The following is a 17,169-nucleotide window of genomic DNA, read 5'->3' on the forward strand; positions in this document are numbered from 1 at the left end:
AATAGCTGCACTGTAGAGATATATAAATATGTCATTCTAATCTCTTTCTCCCCATCAAACCTGCTTGCAGATAATAAATATTCTTAGCTAAGTTACAAACAGAGATGCAATAAAGGGATGCAATATGTTCCCAAAATATTATATATTTCTGACATATTTAAGTCTTATCATATGGGCCCAGTGTCACTAGTCACCACTGACAATAATGCTTTTCCCAGTTTTTATTAAGAGAGCATCACAGCCTGTTGAATAGCTGTTGCACCCATTTCAATGGGGACCATTCCTGTTAAAGTGGGCTGTTTAAGTCATTCTACTCTGCTTTTAAATATCCTAAAGCTCTATGTTTGTGCAGAAAGCATTAAAAAAACTCTCACCTTTCAGGTCTTACATTTATTTTGGCACTTTTGTTTAATTTCATTTTGAATAAATAACTACATAAATAAAGTCGAGATAAGCACTTTTACTCAGGACCTTTCTTTCGCAAGAAAGCATGTCCAGCAAATATAAAACTTGATTTGACTACATTATTAATCATAACATTTTACTAGGATTCTGCTTTGCTCCTCTGGTTAATCTTATATGCTTACTTCAAAGAAATGGAAGACATTCTTAATTTAAAATGTCCAAATGTCTTTGAAATGAAAATTTGTCATGTCCTGGTGTGGCTTGACTAAGTCCTTTATTTTATGTGTGGGGGTACACCTCTCAGGGTAGACCTTGCCAGGAGACCACTCAGGATCTACAAATGGCCACTGCGGCACAACGCTTTGTAATGGTGGCCCAGCTTGACCCACAGGAGGAAGAGCACACTGACTTACATGCTCAGGAAGACAGCTTTGGCTCTCCTTGTCAGAGCGGCACATAATTTGTAACGTCTCCCACCAGGCTGAGTTCTTACCAGCAAGTCTCCACTGTGAGGATTGCCTGAGTGTGTGTGTGTGTGTGTGTGTGTGTGTGTGTGTGTGTGTGTGTGTGTGTGTATGGGAGGAAAGGTATCCCCGTTGGGCCAGTAAACCCTGAAAATGGGATGGTGTTGGGTTGCACCCACAAAATAAAATACCCTTTAAAATCCTATCTTTGTAACAACTCAGTCTGTGTGTAGTTTAAATGTTCTCCCTGTGTGTGTGTGTGTGTGTGTGTGTGTGTGTGTGTGGGGTGTCCCATCCAGGGTGTATCCTGCCTCATGTCCCATGTTCCCAGGATAAGCTCTGGACCACTGCAGCCTTGCATTAGATTGATGGTTCATGATGAATTTATGGATGGATGGACAGACAAATGGAAAGACACATCTATGGATGGATGAATGGAAGAATGGATGTTGCCAATATACTCTTTATTTCAGTAGAACCTGGCATTACTGAACTAATTAAAGTGAGCCTCAACAGTGGTAAATAAAGAAGTGTGTGTGTGTGTGTGTGTGTGTGTGTGTGTGTGTGTGTGTGTGTGTGTGTGTCTGTGTGATTTTAGTTGTGGCCTCATTAATAAAATGGGTAGAATCCCACCTTGGCTGGCATACCCTGTCCTTCGAGATCAGCAAACATCAGACTCTCACAGCGGGCTGCGCTGTCTCATGGGGACCTGCACACGTGATCAAGCCATGCAAGTGGAGGTCTTCTGGATCCCGGTGGAATGGGGAGAGGGGGGCACTGGTTGGGGGTGGGGGTGGCGGGGGGGTACACCTGGGTATTCTAAGTCTGTCGACATGTGCCTCCCTGAATTATTCATCAGCGGTGCTGCCCGCAGCAGCGCTTGTTCAACTTCGGCATGAAAAAAGACTAAAAGGGTTCGTGTGACTGCTGCTTTGCTACAAAATATTGGGAGGGGCGGCAAGGAGGGTAAACACCGCGGCCGTTACTCAGCATTAAGCTTTTTGTGGTCTGCATGCTTAGTGCAAACAGAACGACAGCATGTACAACAAGCTTGAGTGGTTTTCCGCGAGCGGCTCCGGTGACTGAATAGAGGACCGTCGACAAAGAAAGCAGAACACAGTGACGCGCTATGTCTTGCTTTCCATTTTCTCTAGCTGTTTTCACAGTTTAATTGGAAAGGGTGGCAAAGTTAGCCCCCCGTAAACACTGGGAAGCCCTTGAGCATCCATGGTAACTGTAAAAATGTTGAGCTCAACTGTCAACAAAGCTACCACTTAAACCTTTGCATTTTTAATAGATCACTTGTTTCCAAACAGTGAGAAGGCATAAACTCATATGGATTATTGCCAGGATCTGCATTCTTCTGCACGTAGGGTGGCTTCTTACTGCATGACTCGAATGTATAACCATCTCACATGAGCCTCGGATCTGGAGAGGCAAAAGAGCATGACGACAGTTGCACTGGTGAACACATACACGTTGCAAGTCATTTTGACAATGCGGCTTGCCAAATTTTGCCATCGAGAAAGCGGGTGAGCACGAATCTTGGATGGAAGTTTCCAGCAAAGTCCGTATTACAAGAGATGTCGCAAAACCGAAAGGCAGAGGGCAAGCGTCACCTGGCACAAATGTCTTGTTAAAAGACTTTTGTAACTTCAAAGGTTACACAAAATGTACACCAGTGGACGTGGAAGAATCTCCTGGCGGGCACACCGTTTGAGAGACGTGAAGACAGTCTGAATAAATTAATATTTCAAACACATTCAGTTCTCAAGATGTCTCCGACTTTTTTTTCCTGGTGACTTTGCAGAATCTTAATGAACAATGGCGAAAAGCGCTTTATGAAAAAATTGTCATGGGAGTATTCTATCAGGCTTGTCCGACAGGGTGCCGAGGTCTTGATCTCGGTTTAATAATGCTCATCTTAGCTGAGGGATCAGAGGTGTTGGGAAATAAAAGGCCTGCATTTATGATGCCATGAAGGAAAGCCTTTTTCATATTAAATACAGTTATCTTCCGGCTCATCTGCAAGGTTTATTTTTTAGGGATGAAAGCTGAAGGATTTCGTCAAGTCAGCTGCAATCAAACGATTTCCAGGCCACTCACTTTGGGAATATCCGGACAAATCCACATTGAAGCCATTGCACATGTCCACATTTTAGTGCTGTAATATTTCAGAACACATTAAACACACCTACCTGGGCTCATCAGTCAGATTTCTTTCAGCAGCAGCACATTTTCTCGACAATTTACTGCGAAGCTCTAACTGTTTGATTTTCTGGAGGGAATCGAATAATAGACAAAAGAGCCAAGATGGATGGGAATGAAAAAGGCTTCCCCAGAACACTGTAAGAAAGGTAATCAAAGTGACACCCGTGTACATCTAAACGCATAATATTATGATTTCGTCTCTTCTGATTGTCTCTCAGGACGGCATGGGTAACTTGAGAATCACGGAGAAAGGCCTGAAGCTCGAGGGTGACTCTGAATTCCTCCAGCCCCTGTACGCCAAAGAAATCCAGTCCAGACCAGTAAGTACAGGACTCCCAGGGGTCTCGGTGTTGTTGCGATGGGAGATAGCCATGCACTCTCCGAGTCCAGCGGTGCTAATATCCCCACGCTCGGCGCGGACGGACGGTGTGATAATGCATGTGGTGCGGGCTTTATCGCGACTGTCTCACAGGCAGCAGAGGAGAGGTGAGCTGAATACCAATGCACCAGATCGGGCGGGAAAGAGCTGAAGGTCTGTTTCATTGGGAAAAACATAACAAATACATCTCGTGCTTGCGAATTGGGCCACAGACCTTCAGATTACAAATCCGTGTCCTTTACCGCTTCGGAATGTGCAGCGTTCGTAATTTTCATTAACATCAAAGCAGACTGCTAAGAAAAAAGAGATTAAGGGAGCAGGTAAGTAAATCAGATGGACTTGAAAACATCTGAATTAGTACGTTCACATATGAGCTCTGTCAGTGAGAGCTGAGATCAGGTGTGGTGTGCTGCACCTCACAGTGAGGAGGGGCCCTTGAAAGGGATGTCAAAGGACAAGAGAAGTTTCCAGATATCATAGGTGATTATATGCCATTATGAAGAGTTCCAGTACAGTTCATTTGCTGTTTCCTCTAGTGAAACACCTACACGTCTTTAGTATGAGTTCTCCAGAAACGTGGTCCATGTAAAATGACCCAGAACATGGTTTTGTAATACCGTGTTTGGGATCCCTGGGTTCCAAGATAGATGAATCTTTGGAAGCTGTGTACCATGAAATGCTAATTCAAAAATGTTTATCCTTTTATTCCGAATTAAGAATTAGTATTTCTGATTTTCTTCCATCCAATAAAACAGCTTTAAGTTATAGTTTGTTTTTAAATGTGTTCAATTATTTCAATCTGCCTTTGCATATTTTTACATGTAGTTATTTTTGCTAAACACAATTGGTTTTTTTATTATTATTATTATTATTATTATTATTATTTATTGAACAAGAAATAAGTGTAATCATTGACCCCAATATTGCTCTATATTACCAGGGAAGTCCTTTGCTGCTCCAGTCATCAAGAAATGTATCGATTAACATCCTCAATGGCAAAAATCAGATAGTCACACAGTTAGTTGCAGGTAAGTCATGGTTATACTTTTATTAACCTTCTTTAATCTTTCCACCCATTGTGTCACTCAGAAGATCAACCCTTACGTATTTATTCCAGTATTTCTAGTACTGTTCAATACTAGAAGGCAGAAGAAAATTATAGTTCCAAAAACTTCTCAGCCTGACTGGTGAAGTCTGATGCTGTTATCCAGATATTCAGTATGTGAATTTAGTTTGTCAGAAAATACCATGTTAAAGGGACTTGTGTCTCTTCAGGTCAATGCTTCACTGTAGAGTCGTCTTCTCATATATCTCTTCAACACACAGATTGAAGTGGGCTTGTTTCTATAGTGCTTGAGTTCTAATGGGCACCAAAAAGCACCTCAAATCGTTTTAGCAGCCATATTTATGTAATGACAACCAGCATCATGAACCAGGAACATAAAATACTGTTAAAAGAGGAATAAAGTGGAAACAGTCTTTTATAGACATGGAAATGATCTTATTGCTTTGTAATCATTTGCCACTCAAATTGCTTGTGACAGTACTAATAGTGTTTTGTGAAATTACGAGCAGAATCTGTACAACAGTACAATTATAAGAGCATTTTGGAATTTTCCAAATGGCTTAATGGGAACAGTTGAATCGTTCCTCCTACACAGGATATAATGATCATATGGGCAACTCAGTTTTACTGTAAATATGATTAAGTGTTTCTCCTTGTGCGCATTCTGATACTGAGTGTCCTGAACCTTGTGTTACCAATGGAGAATGAAGATCATTAGGAAAACATCAGGTGCCATTAATGTATCAAAAGACAACATAAAATGTGGCAACACAGATTGTTTTAATTTTACGTTTTCTTCATTTAATATATAATTCTGCATAATTCATAACTTGTTACTGAGGCTTGTTCATTGGCCTATGGTGTTCATAACAATTGCAGTTCAGTTGACTTTGTTTAAAAGCTTTAAAAGGGGACGAAAGACTAAAATGGTGCGTTGAAGTAAATAAAATTTAGCTCAAAGCAGCAGTATTTAATTTCCAGATATTACATATAGTTACAGATGAAAAAAAATGTTCACAAGATATTCATCATCATCACTCTGTGCGAGTCGGCATATGGTTTACAGTGATCAAAGCCCATCAATTAATGCTTAAACACAAAGACATACACACATTTATAAGTTTGCACTTTGAGGTTTGCCATTGTCATAATTTATTTCCACTGCATGTCATACTAAATCCCGAGCGTTCCAGACCTACCGCCAGCTGTAATTACACCAGCTGGCTGACATGACTCAAAAACCATTTTAGGCACTGCTATTTGTTCATTTTTCTGATCTCAGGCCTAGCCAAACAGCTATTAGATCTAAGACCCGGGTGACATTTGAGTCGCAGGGCAAGGTGATTTACTGGGTCAGCAAGCAGTTGGTGATGCACTCTCTCCAACCCTGAGCATGACATGGAAAATGCCCCAGGTGGTGCCCACTCAAAAGCCTTTTTCAAAGAATATGATCTGAGTTGCCACACAGTTTCGTATTTAAACATTTTTTTCCTTTCCTCGCTGCATTGCTCTCACCTTACGGGTATGATAATAGGCATGATTTGGAGAGAGACTTTTGTGTGTGCGGTTTGCTGTGTTCTTCACGTGCTCATTTGTGTTTCATGAACAGGATCTAACGCCATAGAGGCACGCGGCAAGAAGCTAGAAGTGAAATCCAATGCGGGAAAACTGCTCTTTTCTGCCAATGACCAGGAAGTCGTCGTTGGTGCGGAGAGGTTGCGAGTCATGGGTGAGTTAGTTTCAAGAAGTCAACCATGAAAACCGTTAATTATATAAAATTTCAAAAGACATTTTGTATAATCTATGAATATGGAAAATAACTAGTGATTGAAAAAATGTACTTTTGTAATTCTTAAAATTTTAAATGAAGGAAGGTACTGTTTCATGAGTTTGTTTTCAGTGTGGAGCTCAGCTGTGACTGGGTAGGGAGAGGAGGTCAAAGAACACGGACGGTTTGTTGGTTTGTTTGTTTGTCAATCCGCTCTCTGTTTTGACCTTACTTCACAACCCTCCAGGAGCTTTTCCTTCCCGAGACACGGTCTTTTTGTGATTAAGTGGTGGAGGCCACGCTACACTCCAAATTGAATGTTGTCTAGCCTGGGTAACACGGACACACCCCGGCAGCGCTGGTAATAACACTTTATTGTTTTGAAGGGCTTTGAGAGTGAGGACTCACAACACTTCATACAGATGCCACGGGCAGCACAGCAAGTAGAGTGTATTTATTAAATTTGTGGTTTTTGGGGTGACTTTGCAGACTTCTGAAAAACCAAAGCAGTTCAATCGGTGACGTCAGGATCAATAATTGCATTACGCATTAGTAATAGGGTAGAATAAAAAATTCATTCACAGTAAAGAAATAAAGGAAAATATCTGATGCCCTACACAGTCTTTTCCTGAGCTACTAATGCCTGGAAAATATCTAACTAGACATCTAGCTGCATAGGAAGTCATAACCATGAGAAAGAAAATATAGATAATGCTAATTTAATAATCGCAAAGGGGATCGGTGCAATGTTATTAAAAAAGTGTGAGTGTATTGTCGACATCCATCTAGCGCAGTGGCATAGAAGCGTAGTAACCACGCACAACGTGTGGATGGGAAGCCATCGTATCTCAGTACCCAAAATTCTGTCTCTTTGGGAACTGGGAGGACACCTGAGTCCTCAAGCAAAGTGGGGAGAGTCGAACCCAAAGCCCCAGACCACTGCACTGCTACTGATAGCATTATTAAAATTATTACAACAGCCAGGGCTCACATTCAGAACAGGCTTTGTTGGAATGTTTTTTAAATTTGCATTGCCCCTGGTCTCATGACAAATAAACAAATTGGTCTGTATTCCCAGAGGAATAAAGCAATTTGCAGTTGATTAAACGTTATTCAAGTCTCATCTTAATTTTCAAAAGATTATATATTCAATTTAGGCATGTGAACATGCTCTTTGTGGGTTCCTCTGCTCTAGTGCACATTCTTGTTTTGTTTCTGAATTGATACAAAAGAAAAGTGTTTAAAATTGTGCATGCTGCATGTTGTGTTCTGTTATTTCCTTCTGGAAGGCAGAAGGTGGTTGACTGTGCAGCACAACAGATCAGTCTCTGTTATTTTTGTGATTGACAGATGAAAAACCATATTTTGCTGGGGAGGAAATAAAAAAAAAAAAATGCTGAACAGATTGGGCTGGATAGCTTGTAGCTGAGAATCCACAAAAAGAAGAGTCGAACTTTGACTTGTCGACTGATAAATACGAAAAATACAGTTTGATATGATGCAATAACACATCGGCCTTATTTTGATATTTCATTACTAATCATAATATCATAATTAAATCATCACAGAATTAGCCATCTTACCAATGTATCTGAGAGCTGTAAACTTCTAGGGTTACTAAAAAAAATTGATCGGCAGTTTATTCCAATGCAATCACATTAGCTTCACCTTATCATACTATGACTCAAATCTTAATGTTGCATTTCAAATGATAATTACAGCTGTTATCTTACTGATGTGGTGAACAGCTGTAGGCCTTTAGGCTTACCAAAAGTCCTAAGAACCACATGCACAGCCTGGCCACACTTGTGAGACTTTGTATTAATATGCACAAAGTTGAGCTAATAGCTAATTTTTCAAAACAGTTGCAGTTTTTCAGATTTGATCTGCATTTCTATTTGTGAAAAATGTACTCTATACAATAATACGTTTAGTTTTCATTTAAGATTAATTGCAGCTCTCGGAGAGGTGTGCTATCGATGGTGTGATCGAAGTCTTGTGTTATGAGTAATCTCTGTTAAATATATTACTAAAGGCACATGCAGTGTGTCCTTTTCATTATCTGTGTTTTATAATAGAATTGGGTCATATTAGTATACCAGCAGGAAGGAAATGTGGAATTCCTCAGAAATAAATTGGGAAAAAAATATCAGATGGAGAAACTGGTTAATCTCACACATGGGACCATGCAGATAATTATAATTGGGCTCTGTATGACTTCTCAAGGAAAGTGTCTTCAAAAGTGTTTTCTGTATAATTATGTTTAAATTATTGCGATGAGAGTGCAGAACCTCAGCCAGGCCAAGTACAGCTTGGAGATTCAAACAGCACTTGGCAGGCTGTAAAAAGCCACCAGTGATTCCAAAATTGTTTAGCCAGTAAATTTGCTCATCCCAAGTGCAGGCTGGTCCAGCAGCCCAGACTGTGGATCAAGTTTGACTGTCAACTGGAGATCCATAACGGAACATCATTAGCATCACTAAAACATCACAGAGGGAAAATGTGTATAGGGAGATGTGTGAATGACAGCTAGTGTCTTTTCCGAGGCCTATGGGCTGTTAGCTGTCTACCTAGAAAGAAATGGCTCTCGTCCAATCAGAAACAGTGTTGTTGGCATGTGGTTAGAGTGTGTCTCGTAGCTATAAACTGGCATTGTTCGATTGGAGCATCGAGCTTTGCTGCACTCTTTTTCATAATTAATGACTCTAAACTCTTCCTGTGACATTCTTAATACTGGAAGGTATTTCTCCAGGTTGACGACTTCACTTTAAAAAAACATCAGAGATTACCTTAGGACAAACTGTGCAAGATTTATCTTTCGGGATCGTAATTTAGATTTGGACAAAGATGTGCAAAACACATTTCAGCTCTGATTTGTGACTATTGGATTCCTGTCATGTGACCACACTAAGTAGATGAGGAGTCCATGCAAAAGTAACTAATTTCATTTAAAGCTTCGGTCTGCCTTCCCTTACCTACGTGTATCCTGAGATTTGTTTAATCGCAGGAATAAATCCACCACCTGCCTGTCATAAGGTAAGATTGGCTCGTATATGTGAGGAGGTAGCCTTGGTTTTGTACTGCTGTGAGTATCTGTGATGAACAAGATGTATTTTTCAGTTGAGCACAGCCACACACCATAATCTTGAAAATGTGATCGCTTCTCAGATGGAGCATTTGTTTTCTTTTTCTGTTTTAACATTAGAAAACACATGTCGTAAATCTTAGACTGAGCGAATTGATTTCATGCACATCATACAAACCGTAGATCTAAAATTTAAAACACCACATTACGAATACGTCAAACAAAAAAATACAGCTGTTCAAGATATACAACCATGAATAAAACCAAGAAGACCAATATACAAGTGAGGTAATACAGGTATGAGTGAGTAAAATTTTGGATGCAGTCATGGGTGTGCTAGAAGAAATCTCCACAGCTTGAAACAACTATTGTTTTCAGTTGATAAAGGAAGCCAAGATGAACAAAGTGCCCTTGTGCCATTCTACTAATAAGTTTGAAAAGGTTAACTCACACCAGTGTGGCAAGGAGCTCTAGTGGCTAATATTTGTACTTTGTTGATTCTGGGTCCTGGGTTTGAATCCAGCTCAGTCTGTGTGGAGTTTATATTTTCTCCCCATTGTTTGTAAAGGAGGGGGTGCAGTGGCGCAGTGGCGCAGTGGGTTGGACCACAGTCCTGCTCTCCAGTGGGTCTGGGGTTCGAGTCCCGCTTGAGGTGCCTTGTGACGGACTGGCGTCCTGTTCTGGGTGTGTCCCCTCCACCTCTGGCCTTACGCCCTGTGTTGCCGGGTTGGCTCCGGTTCCCTGTGACCCCGTATGGGACAAGCGGTTCTGAAATGTGTGTGTGTGTGTGTGTGTGTGTGTGTGTGTGTGTGTGTGTGTTTGTAAAGGGTTTTTTCCAGATGCTCTGGTTTCCTCCAAAAGATATGTGTTTCAGGGGTATTGAGGATAATAAGTTGTCTTTAGGGTGTGAGTGTGTGTGATCATCCTTCAATAGCCTTGGCATCCCAGTCAGGACACAGAGTGTGCTTCCTGACCTGGGTAAGCACTCACTGAAACCAAACGGAGACCAAATAGAACTTTTGTCGTGAAATATATATATATGTGTATATATATATACATATATAAAATAAAATAACAAAGGTTATTTTATATATATATATTTCTTGGTCACATTAATTATCTAATATATTTCAATAATGCAAAATATCATTAAAATACCAGAACAAATAAGTATAAGAACAAATCCATCACTTTTAGGTTTTGTTACTTAGAATAAAGACAGTGAAGATTCCAATAGAGAAGATATTTAATGCTCATTTCTTCAACATCTTCCTTTGTGAAGACATCAAATCCACTGAAGGACCGGTGAAAGATACGCCTCAGCGGGTGTGATCTCACGCCCCATTGGACCCTACGGGTGGCCCTTTGCCCACCTTCACTTGTTTCCCCGCCCCACAAACACATGTTCCAGAGCTTCACGCTGCTGCCCAAGTGAAAAATTGGCTCATTGCGGAGATGATGTTATCTGTCACCCTTCCACAGGGTCGTTTTCACGCTGCTGTGTGAGGGAATGGTGTTTTGTAGCAGTCTAAAAAGCTGACCACATAGCTGAACTGAGGCACGCTCACAAGCAGGCACATTATATTTCCCATTTTTTCCTTCTCATATATATTTTTGCGCTAAGAGAGATCAAATATAGAAGTAAATGTCATCTTGAGTTTATGTGGGCATTGTCAAAAAAATTAAAACAGTAAAAATAACTCATGGCAGACTATGTGTCATGAAGGGTGAAGGGAAAAAATTGTGATCAAATTATTCCATCAGTAAAATGTATGTATTTTTCCTTGACACATCAGATGTGTGTAGCGTATTAAAAGCTCAATACTACACTTAAAAATGTTTATGTGAATTTTGTGCAGTATCAACGCATGAAATGCCAAATGCATGTCTGTGTTTAATAAATAAGTTATATCATTACAGAGAATAAACCAAATTGGCTAAGGGAAATCCCTGTATGGTATGATAACTTTACAGTCAGAACTTCCATCTATCCATCCATCCATCGTCAACAGCCACTTATCCCGAGCAAGGTCGCGGCGAGCCAGAGCCTCACCCAGTAACACAAGGAGCAAGATTGAAGGGGGATGGGACGCCAGTCCACCGCACAGCACCCCAAGCAGAACTCAAACCCCAGACCCACCACACAGTGGGCACTGGCTGAAACTGCCATGCCAACACTGCCCCCACAGTTAGAACTGTGTAATTTAAAACTTTTCAGTTTTGTTGATAAGAACAGCTTGATAGCATCAGTAACAACGGTATTCAGTAAACTAACGGAATCAGATTCTGGTCTCTGTCACACACATGCTTGAGTGCTGGACACGGTGTCTGTAGTCTGACCAAGAAAACGGTGTTCATGCCAAATTCCAGTCTTTTCATTTGGGTCTCAGTGAGCAGCAGGTGTCGAAATTAATGACATTCTCTGAGCAAATTAGCGTCATGATTTGATGCGGGGGAAAATAATTTTTTGGATTGAACAGTCCATTTGAAATAAGCGGCAGTTTCACTCACATCCAGATGTGTGTATGTGCACTCTGCAGACTGCCAGCCTTTTGCTGGAAATTATAATCAACATCAATGCCAAAGCACCAAGGTATAATGATTAAATGCTATATGGATTAATTTAAAAGGATGAATAAACTTAATGAATAAAATTAGCATGTTTGTTTATTTCCTTTGAAAACACTCCTGAATGATAATGCTGCCTACTGACAGGTTTCTGTTAGCTTACTAAATATTAAAGCAGGATCCATTTCGCTGTGATTTTCATGTTGGTAAATTTTTTTAAAAATGACAGATGAACAACTGAAAAAAATATTTTTGTTTCAATCGTCATTTGTTATAGTTTTTGTCAGACATATTTCCAGGACATATATAGTATGGATCACACTCGTTTTTTTTTTTCTCTCTCAACATGGATTCTCTCCACTCGCTATGGAAGCCATTAAGTCAATCTTTATGAGGCTTCAAAACACTTGTGAAATATCATGCCACACGCGTCATAACCCGCTGACTGATCCACAAGAGGTGGAAGGTGGGGCTGAGAGTGGTGTGAAGGAAGCACACTGATAAAATGAATGGTCCTGGGGGTCGGGGGGGGATGCTGACATTATGCAGAACTCAAGGGAAAGAAAATCGAAATGGTTCCATCGATTTCCCGCTCCATCTGCTTATGGACATTTATGACTGTCGCGTTGCAGAGTGTCGCATTTATTTGAATGGAAGGAGCAGTGTGTTGGTGGAGAAATAAAAGGTGTACGATGCATATGAAGAGAAGCATAAATGCAGGCGAGGAAGAACTGGTCCAGGACCAATTAGCTATTATGAGTGTGGCTGCTTTGCTGTTAAGGGTGGCTACAAAATTCTAAATTATTAAAGAATACTGTGTCCAGTCTGCAGTTTGCCTACAGTTCTTCAGCCATATTTTCAAAGATAATCAAGCATCTTCTGCTCTCATGGAAGTAGGCCATAAAACAGTCCCTTTCAGGAGTAATACCACTTTGGGCTCTAGTTCCAGTGTGGAACAATGCAGAAGTAGCTGGTTTAACTCTGACAGTGTGTCATTTTCCAGAAGTCTGTCAAATAAAACAATGTCTTTGAGCTCCGAGCTGAGCCAATTTCGAAGCATGCTGCTCTCGACGTAGATCTGCTGTTTCCAAAGTGGGTGTGTCTTAGACAAGCAGAACTGTTATTTATTTATTTATTTAAAGGCCATTTTCTACATGATTAGTTGCATCATTAATTTTGTTAAACAATAAATTATCGGGCACATTTTACATTCGTCCAGTCTAATGCTACTTAATTATGAAATGAAACGAAAGCCATTAACCTTTGGCCGCAACTCTCCAAAAAAAAAAAAATCAATGATTTATAAATTATCTGGTGCGTTAGCCTGACAAACCTGTAATCTGCTTGGAATAGGGCCTCATTTCAATGGCTGATTTTTAAAATAGAGGCAGAAATGTAAATATGCAATCCACATGGTGTGTATGCTGGCCCACATTTCAAAGACCACAACATCAGTCTGCTGTCCTGTGAAATGCTCCTGATGAACATGGTCCATATGTAACCCCCCACTCAAAATTTTGCGGTATTTGTGACTTTTAAGTAGCCAAACACACCGTTACCACATCAAAATTTGTTAATCTGGGACACACCAGCGTTTTTGGAAACTTCTACCAGGAACACAATATTTGTCATCTTGCAAAATGAGTATATTTGACCTGAGATTTCTTGGGGACTTCCAAGAAATGGCCAGTTTTGCCATCATGACACTAAACCCTTTAGGAGTGTTTTTTAGGACCAACAGATACAGTAGTGATATCACATTCATGCTAGACTTTTCATAACGCCTTTTTTTTTTTTACTGTGTTTAAAAAAAAATTTCAGTATTAAATTTACAGCTTGCCTCAAAAAGTCAGGGCTGTACAAGAGGGAAGAACAATATGAAATCAGTTTTTGAAAAAGAAATCTCAGGCCAACTGTACAGAGAATTCATTTCAATAAATTGGAACTAATAATATTCTTCCAGTGGTGTAGTGCCAGGGATTAAATGTTTCAAACATACAATTATCAACATGTGAGAAACACTAATTGTGAATTTCAGTGTCAGTCGCAGCAAGACAAAGCAATTGAAATCAGTTGTGCAGGGGATATACCCTGTAGTTATTATGTCATGACAGTCATTCATTTGCAACATTAAAGTGTTTTTTTACATTTACATTTATTAACCTGGCAGATTCTTTTCTCTAAAATTGAAGTACAACTCAGAATAAACTAAAGTGGATTCCACAAGGAAGAACTTTAGACACGGCCACATTAGTGTCAAAGCACTGCTTGTTTTTCTGATAGATACCATCGTTTCCCTGGAAACATCATCCAAGCTGCTGCCTATGGAACTCAGAGCCCAGTAACCAATACCTACATAATCATTATGGTGTGATGTGATGATATGGTGTACATTTATGTAGTTGTCTCGATTCAGGAGAGAATTTTGAAACCCTTCTTGAACTCTGGGTGGGATTCAGCCATTCTGAGAGACAGAGGAAGCTCATTCCATTACATCTGGGCCAAAACCTAAAGATTTCCAGTTTTGGACTCCTTGTGAGTGGGAACACAAAGCAGCCGAAGGTGGAGGAGCGCCAAACTCCTGTTGAATGTGGGGGATGAGCAGACTCTGAAGCTGTCAAGGGCACCATAGTATTTAATATGGCAAATCTATTTTTGTGTGGTGGTTGTTTTTTCTGCAGATGCCTGTGTTTGTGGATGGGGGCAATACAGAGGGGTTTCTTAATACAATAACAGACACCTGATAATTATAGATGAATAATAAAGCTTTTTTCAACAAGCATCTTCCCATCGCAAAAAATCAAAGGCTTAGTTTGTCATGGATTGTCTGATCATTATTCCGTGTTCCGCTGCATGCGCCCTGCTTTGATTCACGGTCCCCATTCTGTGTGATTGTAAATGACAGCTGTGGGCATGCCGATACATGCCGAGTCCTTAACAGGCTGGACCGGGTGTCCCCGCCTCACTTATTTATTCATTTATTTATTTTACTTTCCTTTAGGGGGCACTTTTATTCACAATACTTGTATGACATCGGTTTTAAATTTTAATGCATCACATTGGGTGCAGTACATGTCCTCGTTAAGGTCCAACAGTACAGACCAGAAACATTTTGGTCATATGTACAATATGTACAGCTTCCAAGCCACTGTGCCAGCAGCTGCTGACTGCTCAGAGACGTTAAAGGGACACAGGTAGCTTTGCCTAGAGCAGTTAGTTCTCTGTGAACTACTGCACCTGTGTCCATGTGCATTAGCAATGTTTGTAGTGTGTGTTACCGTGTTTCATGACGGGTCTATGTCTGTGTATTATTAACATTTCTGCCACTTTGAGTGTGTGTGTGTGTGTGTGTTTGCTATTATTGATTTCTGCCAGTATTCCCCCCAGTAGTTCCAGTACTCCTGTAATTGTGCTTTAGTGTGTTTTCCTGTTCTGTGTCTGCTGGTGTCCCTGCACACGTGTGCTGGTTTCTTCCTGTACTCCGGTATGGCTGTGTGTTTATGTGTGCCTCTGGAGGCATAACTTTGGCATGTTTGTTTGTGTACTTGTGTGCTTGGCAATGACACTGGTTCCATGACAACTAAGCCAAGGACACATACTGTACTTGCCATGTTTTGCCATTCATTAACAACCTGCTCGGTCACCCTTGTCTTCCTGGAACCCCAATGCCCAGGAGTTGACCACAGTACCAAAGCAGTGGCAGCCCAGTCATGGGACCATCTGCTAGTGTGTTACAATGGAGCAGAGAGACAACCGCTGCTGCTCCCCACTGAGCATCATGACTGATCTCTACAGCTCCTCAACACCTTCCTTTTGCTCATTTCTCCTACTGACATTCCTTACTAGAGAATTTCCACACCAGAATAAAAGCCTTTGAATATTAATATAGCACTGAGAGCTGCCAGTGAAGTGTTTATTGGTGATTTAGCCTTATTTACCTGTTTACCCAGAGACCTGGTTTGATTAGGGGGGTTTGATTTAGTACAGCTCTGGCAGTAAACTTAAGGTTGAAAACAGAAGTTCACAGTTGGCTGTATATATCTCTCAAAATTATTTTCTATTGATTTTGAGTCGTGGAATGTTATTGACCGACAGAATTGAAGTTTCATGTTTTTTTTTTCTTTTTTTCTTGCTTCTTGGGTTTCAGGTGCTGAGGGAGCAGTGTTCAGCAACTCCGTAGAAACTCCACACGTCAGGGCAGAGCCATTCAAAGAGTTGCGGTAAGTCTTCCAAGTAATGCTTGGCCCCCAACAGAGGTGCGTGGTGTGAACTCTCATTCAGCTGGGTCTCAATGGGTTTCAGATTTCAGAAATGCATGCTTTTAGCTATCCAGAGTTCTGCTCATCAGAAGTCAGAAAGTCAACCTCAGTAGAAGAAAAGGAAGTGGAGAGACCTGCAATGCTTTCAGTGGTGTGTTCTGCACAAGGGATTTTACATGTAGCATGTACTATATGATAATCAGAATATTATTTTGTTGTTAACCTACGATATATGAATTTGACTCAACATATCATTGCATTCTTTTTGAAGAGTTACTATGACATTTACAGAACGAGTATAAGTTTAAGTGGACCTTCTTAAATGATTCCAGACTTGCCTGGGTCAAAAAAACACGGATTCTAGACTTTGACACCTGGAAGTTGGTCTTATGGACCGATGAGTTTAAATTGTTAAATATTTGGGTCTCTTGAGTATCTGTGAAAAGCCACAAGGTTGAATCCATGAGTTTTGTCTGTGTGGTTTCCACTATCCAGCATGGAGGTGGCAGCATCATGATGTGAGACTGTTTTATTCATCGCACAGCTGGTCCACAACAATCTCAACCAGCATAGCCACTATAGCACACTTCGGAGCCATACCAGTCCATCATGGTTACAGTTAGTTGGGCAGTCCTTAATTCTTCAGCAGGACAACAAGGCAAAATACACCTCAAAGTTGTGCAAGAGCAACCTGACCAAGTAGGAAAGTGAAAGATGACTCATCTCATAACCTGGACATCAAACATTGTCAGTTATGGAAAACCTAGTTTTGTAGGAAGTATACTCAAGCTTTTTATTGGTTCTGTAGTTAGAAAAATGTACAATATTTACAGCAGTTCTGTACACCCAACATTCTATCAATGCTGGTTGTTTTTGGCTTCTGGGTGAAACAGTTCAAAATGCCTGTCACCTTATGGTATGTCATAGGAAGAACAAAAATCATAAACGCTGTCTGGATTTCAAG

At 40.5% G+C, this 17,169-nt stretch overlaps 1 protein-coding gene across 2 annotated transcripts in view; it reads left to right on the plus strand.

Annotated features, from left to right (window-relative positions):
- sgcd (sarcoglycan, delta (dystrophin-associated glycoprotein)) overlaps window positions 1-17,169 on the plus strand; it is a 122,994-nt gene that overhangs the window by 90,698 nt on the left and 15,127 nt on the right. For both annotated transcript variants that reach the window (XM_018728585.2, XM_018728584.2), the window contains exons 3-6: window positions 3,299-3,400; window positions 4,400-4,487; window positions 6,135-6,254; window positions 16,094-16,166. In XM_018728585.2, coding sequence (XP_018584101.1) covers window positions 3,299-3,400; window positions 4,400-4,487; window positions 6,135-6,254; window positions 16,094-16,166 — 383 coding nt within the window. The remainder of the gene's footprint in view (window positions 1-3,298; window positions 3,401-4,399; window positions 4,488-6,134; window positions 6,255-16,093; window positions 16,167-17,169) is intronic.

The sequence above is a fragment of the Scleropages formosus genome, chromosome 14 (assembly GCF_900964775.1).
Source record: "Scleropages formosus chromosome 14, fSclFor1.1, whole genome shotgun sequence".
In the NCBI taxonomy this organism is placed as follows: domain Eukaryota; kingdom Metazoa; phylum Chordata; class Actinopteri; order Osteoglossiformes; family Osteoglossidae; genus Scleropages; species Scleropages formosus.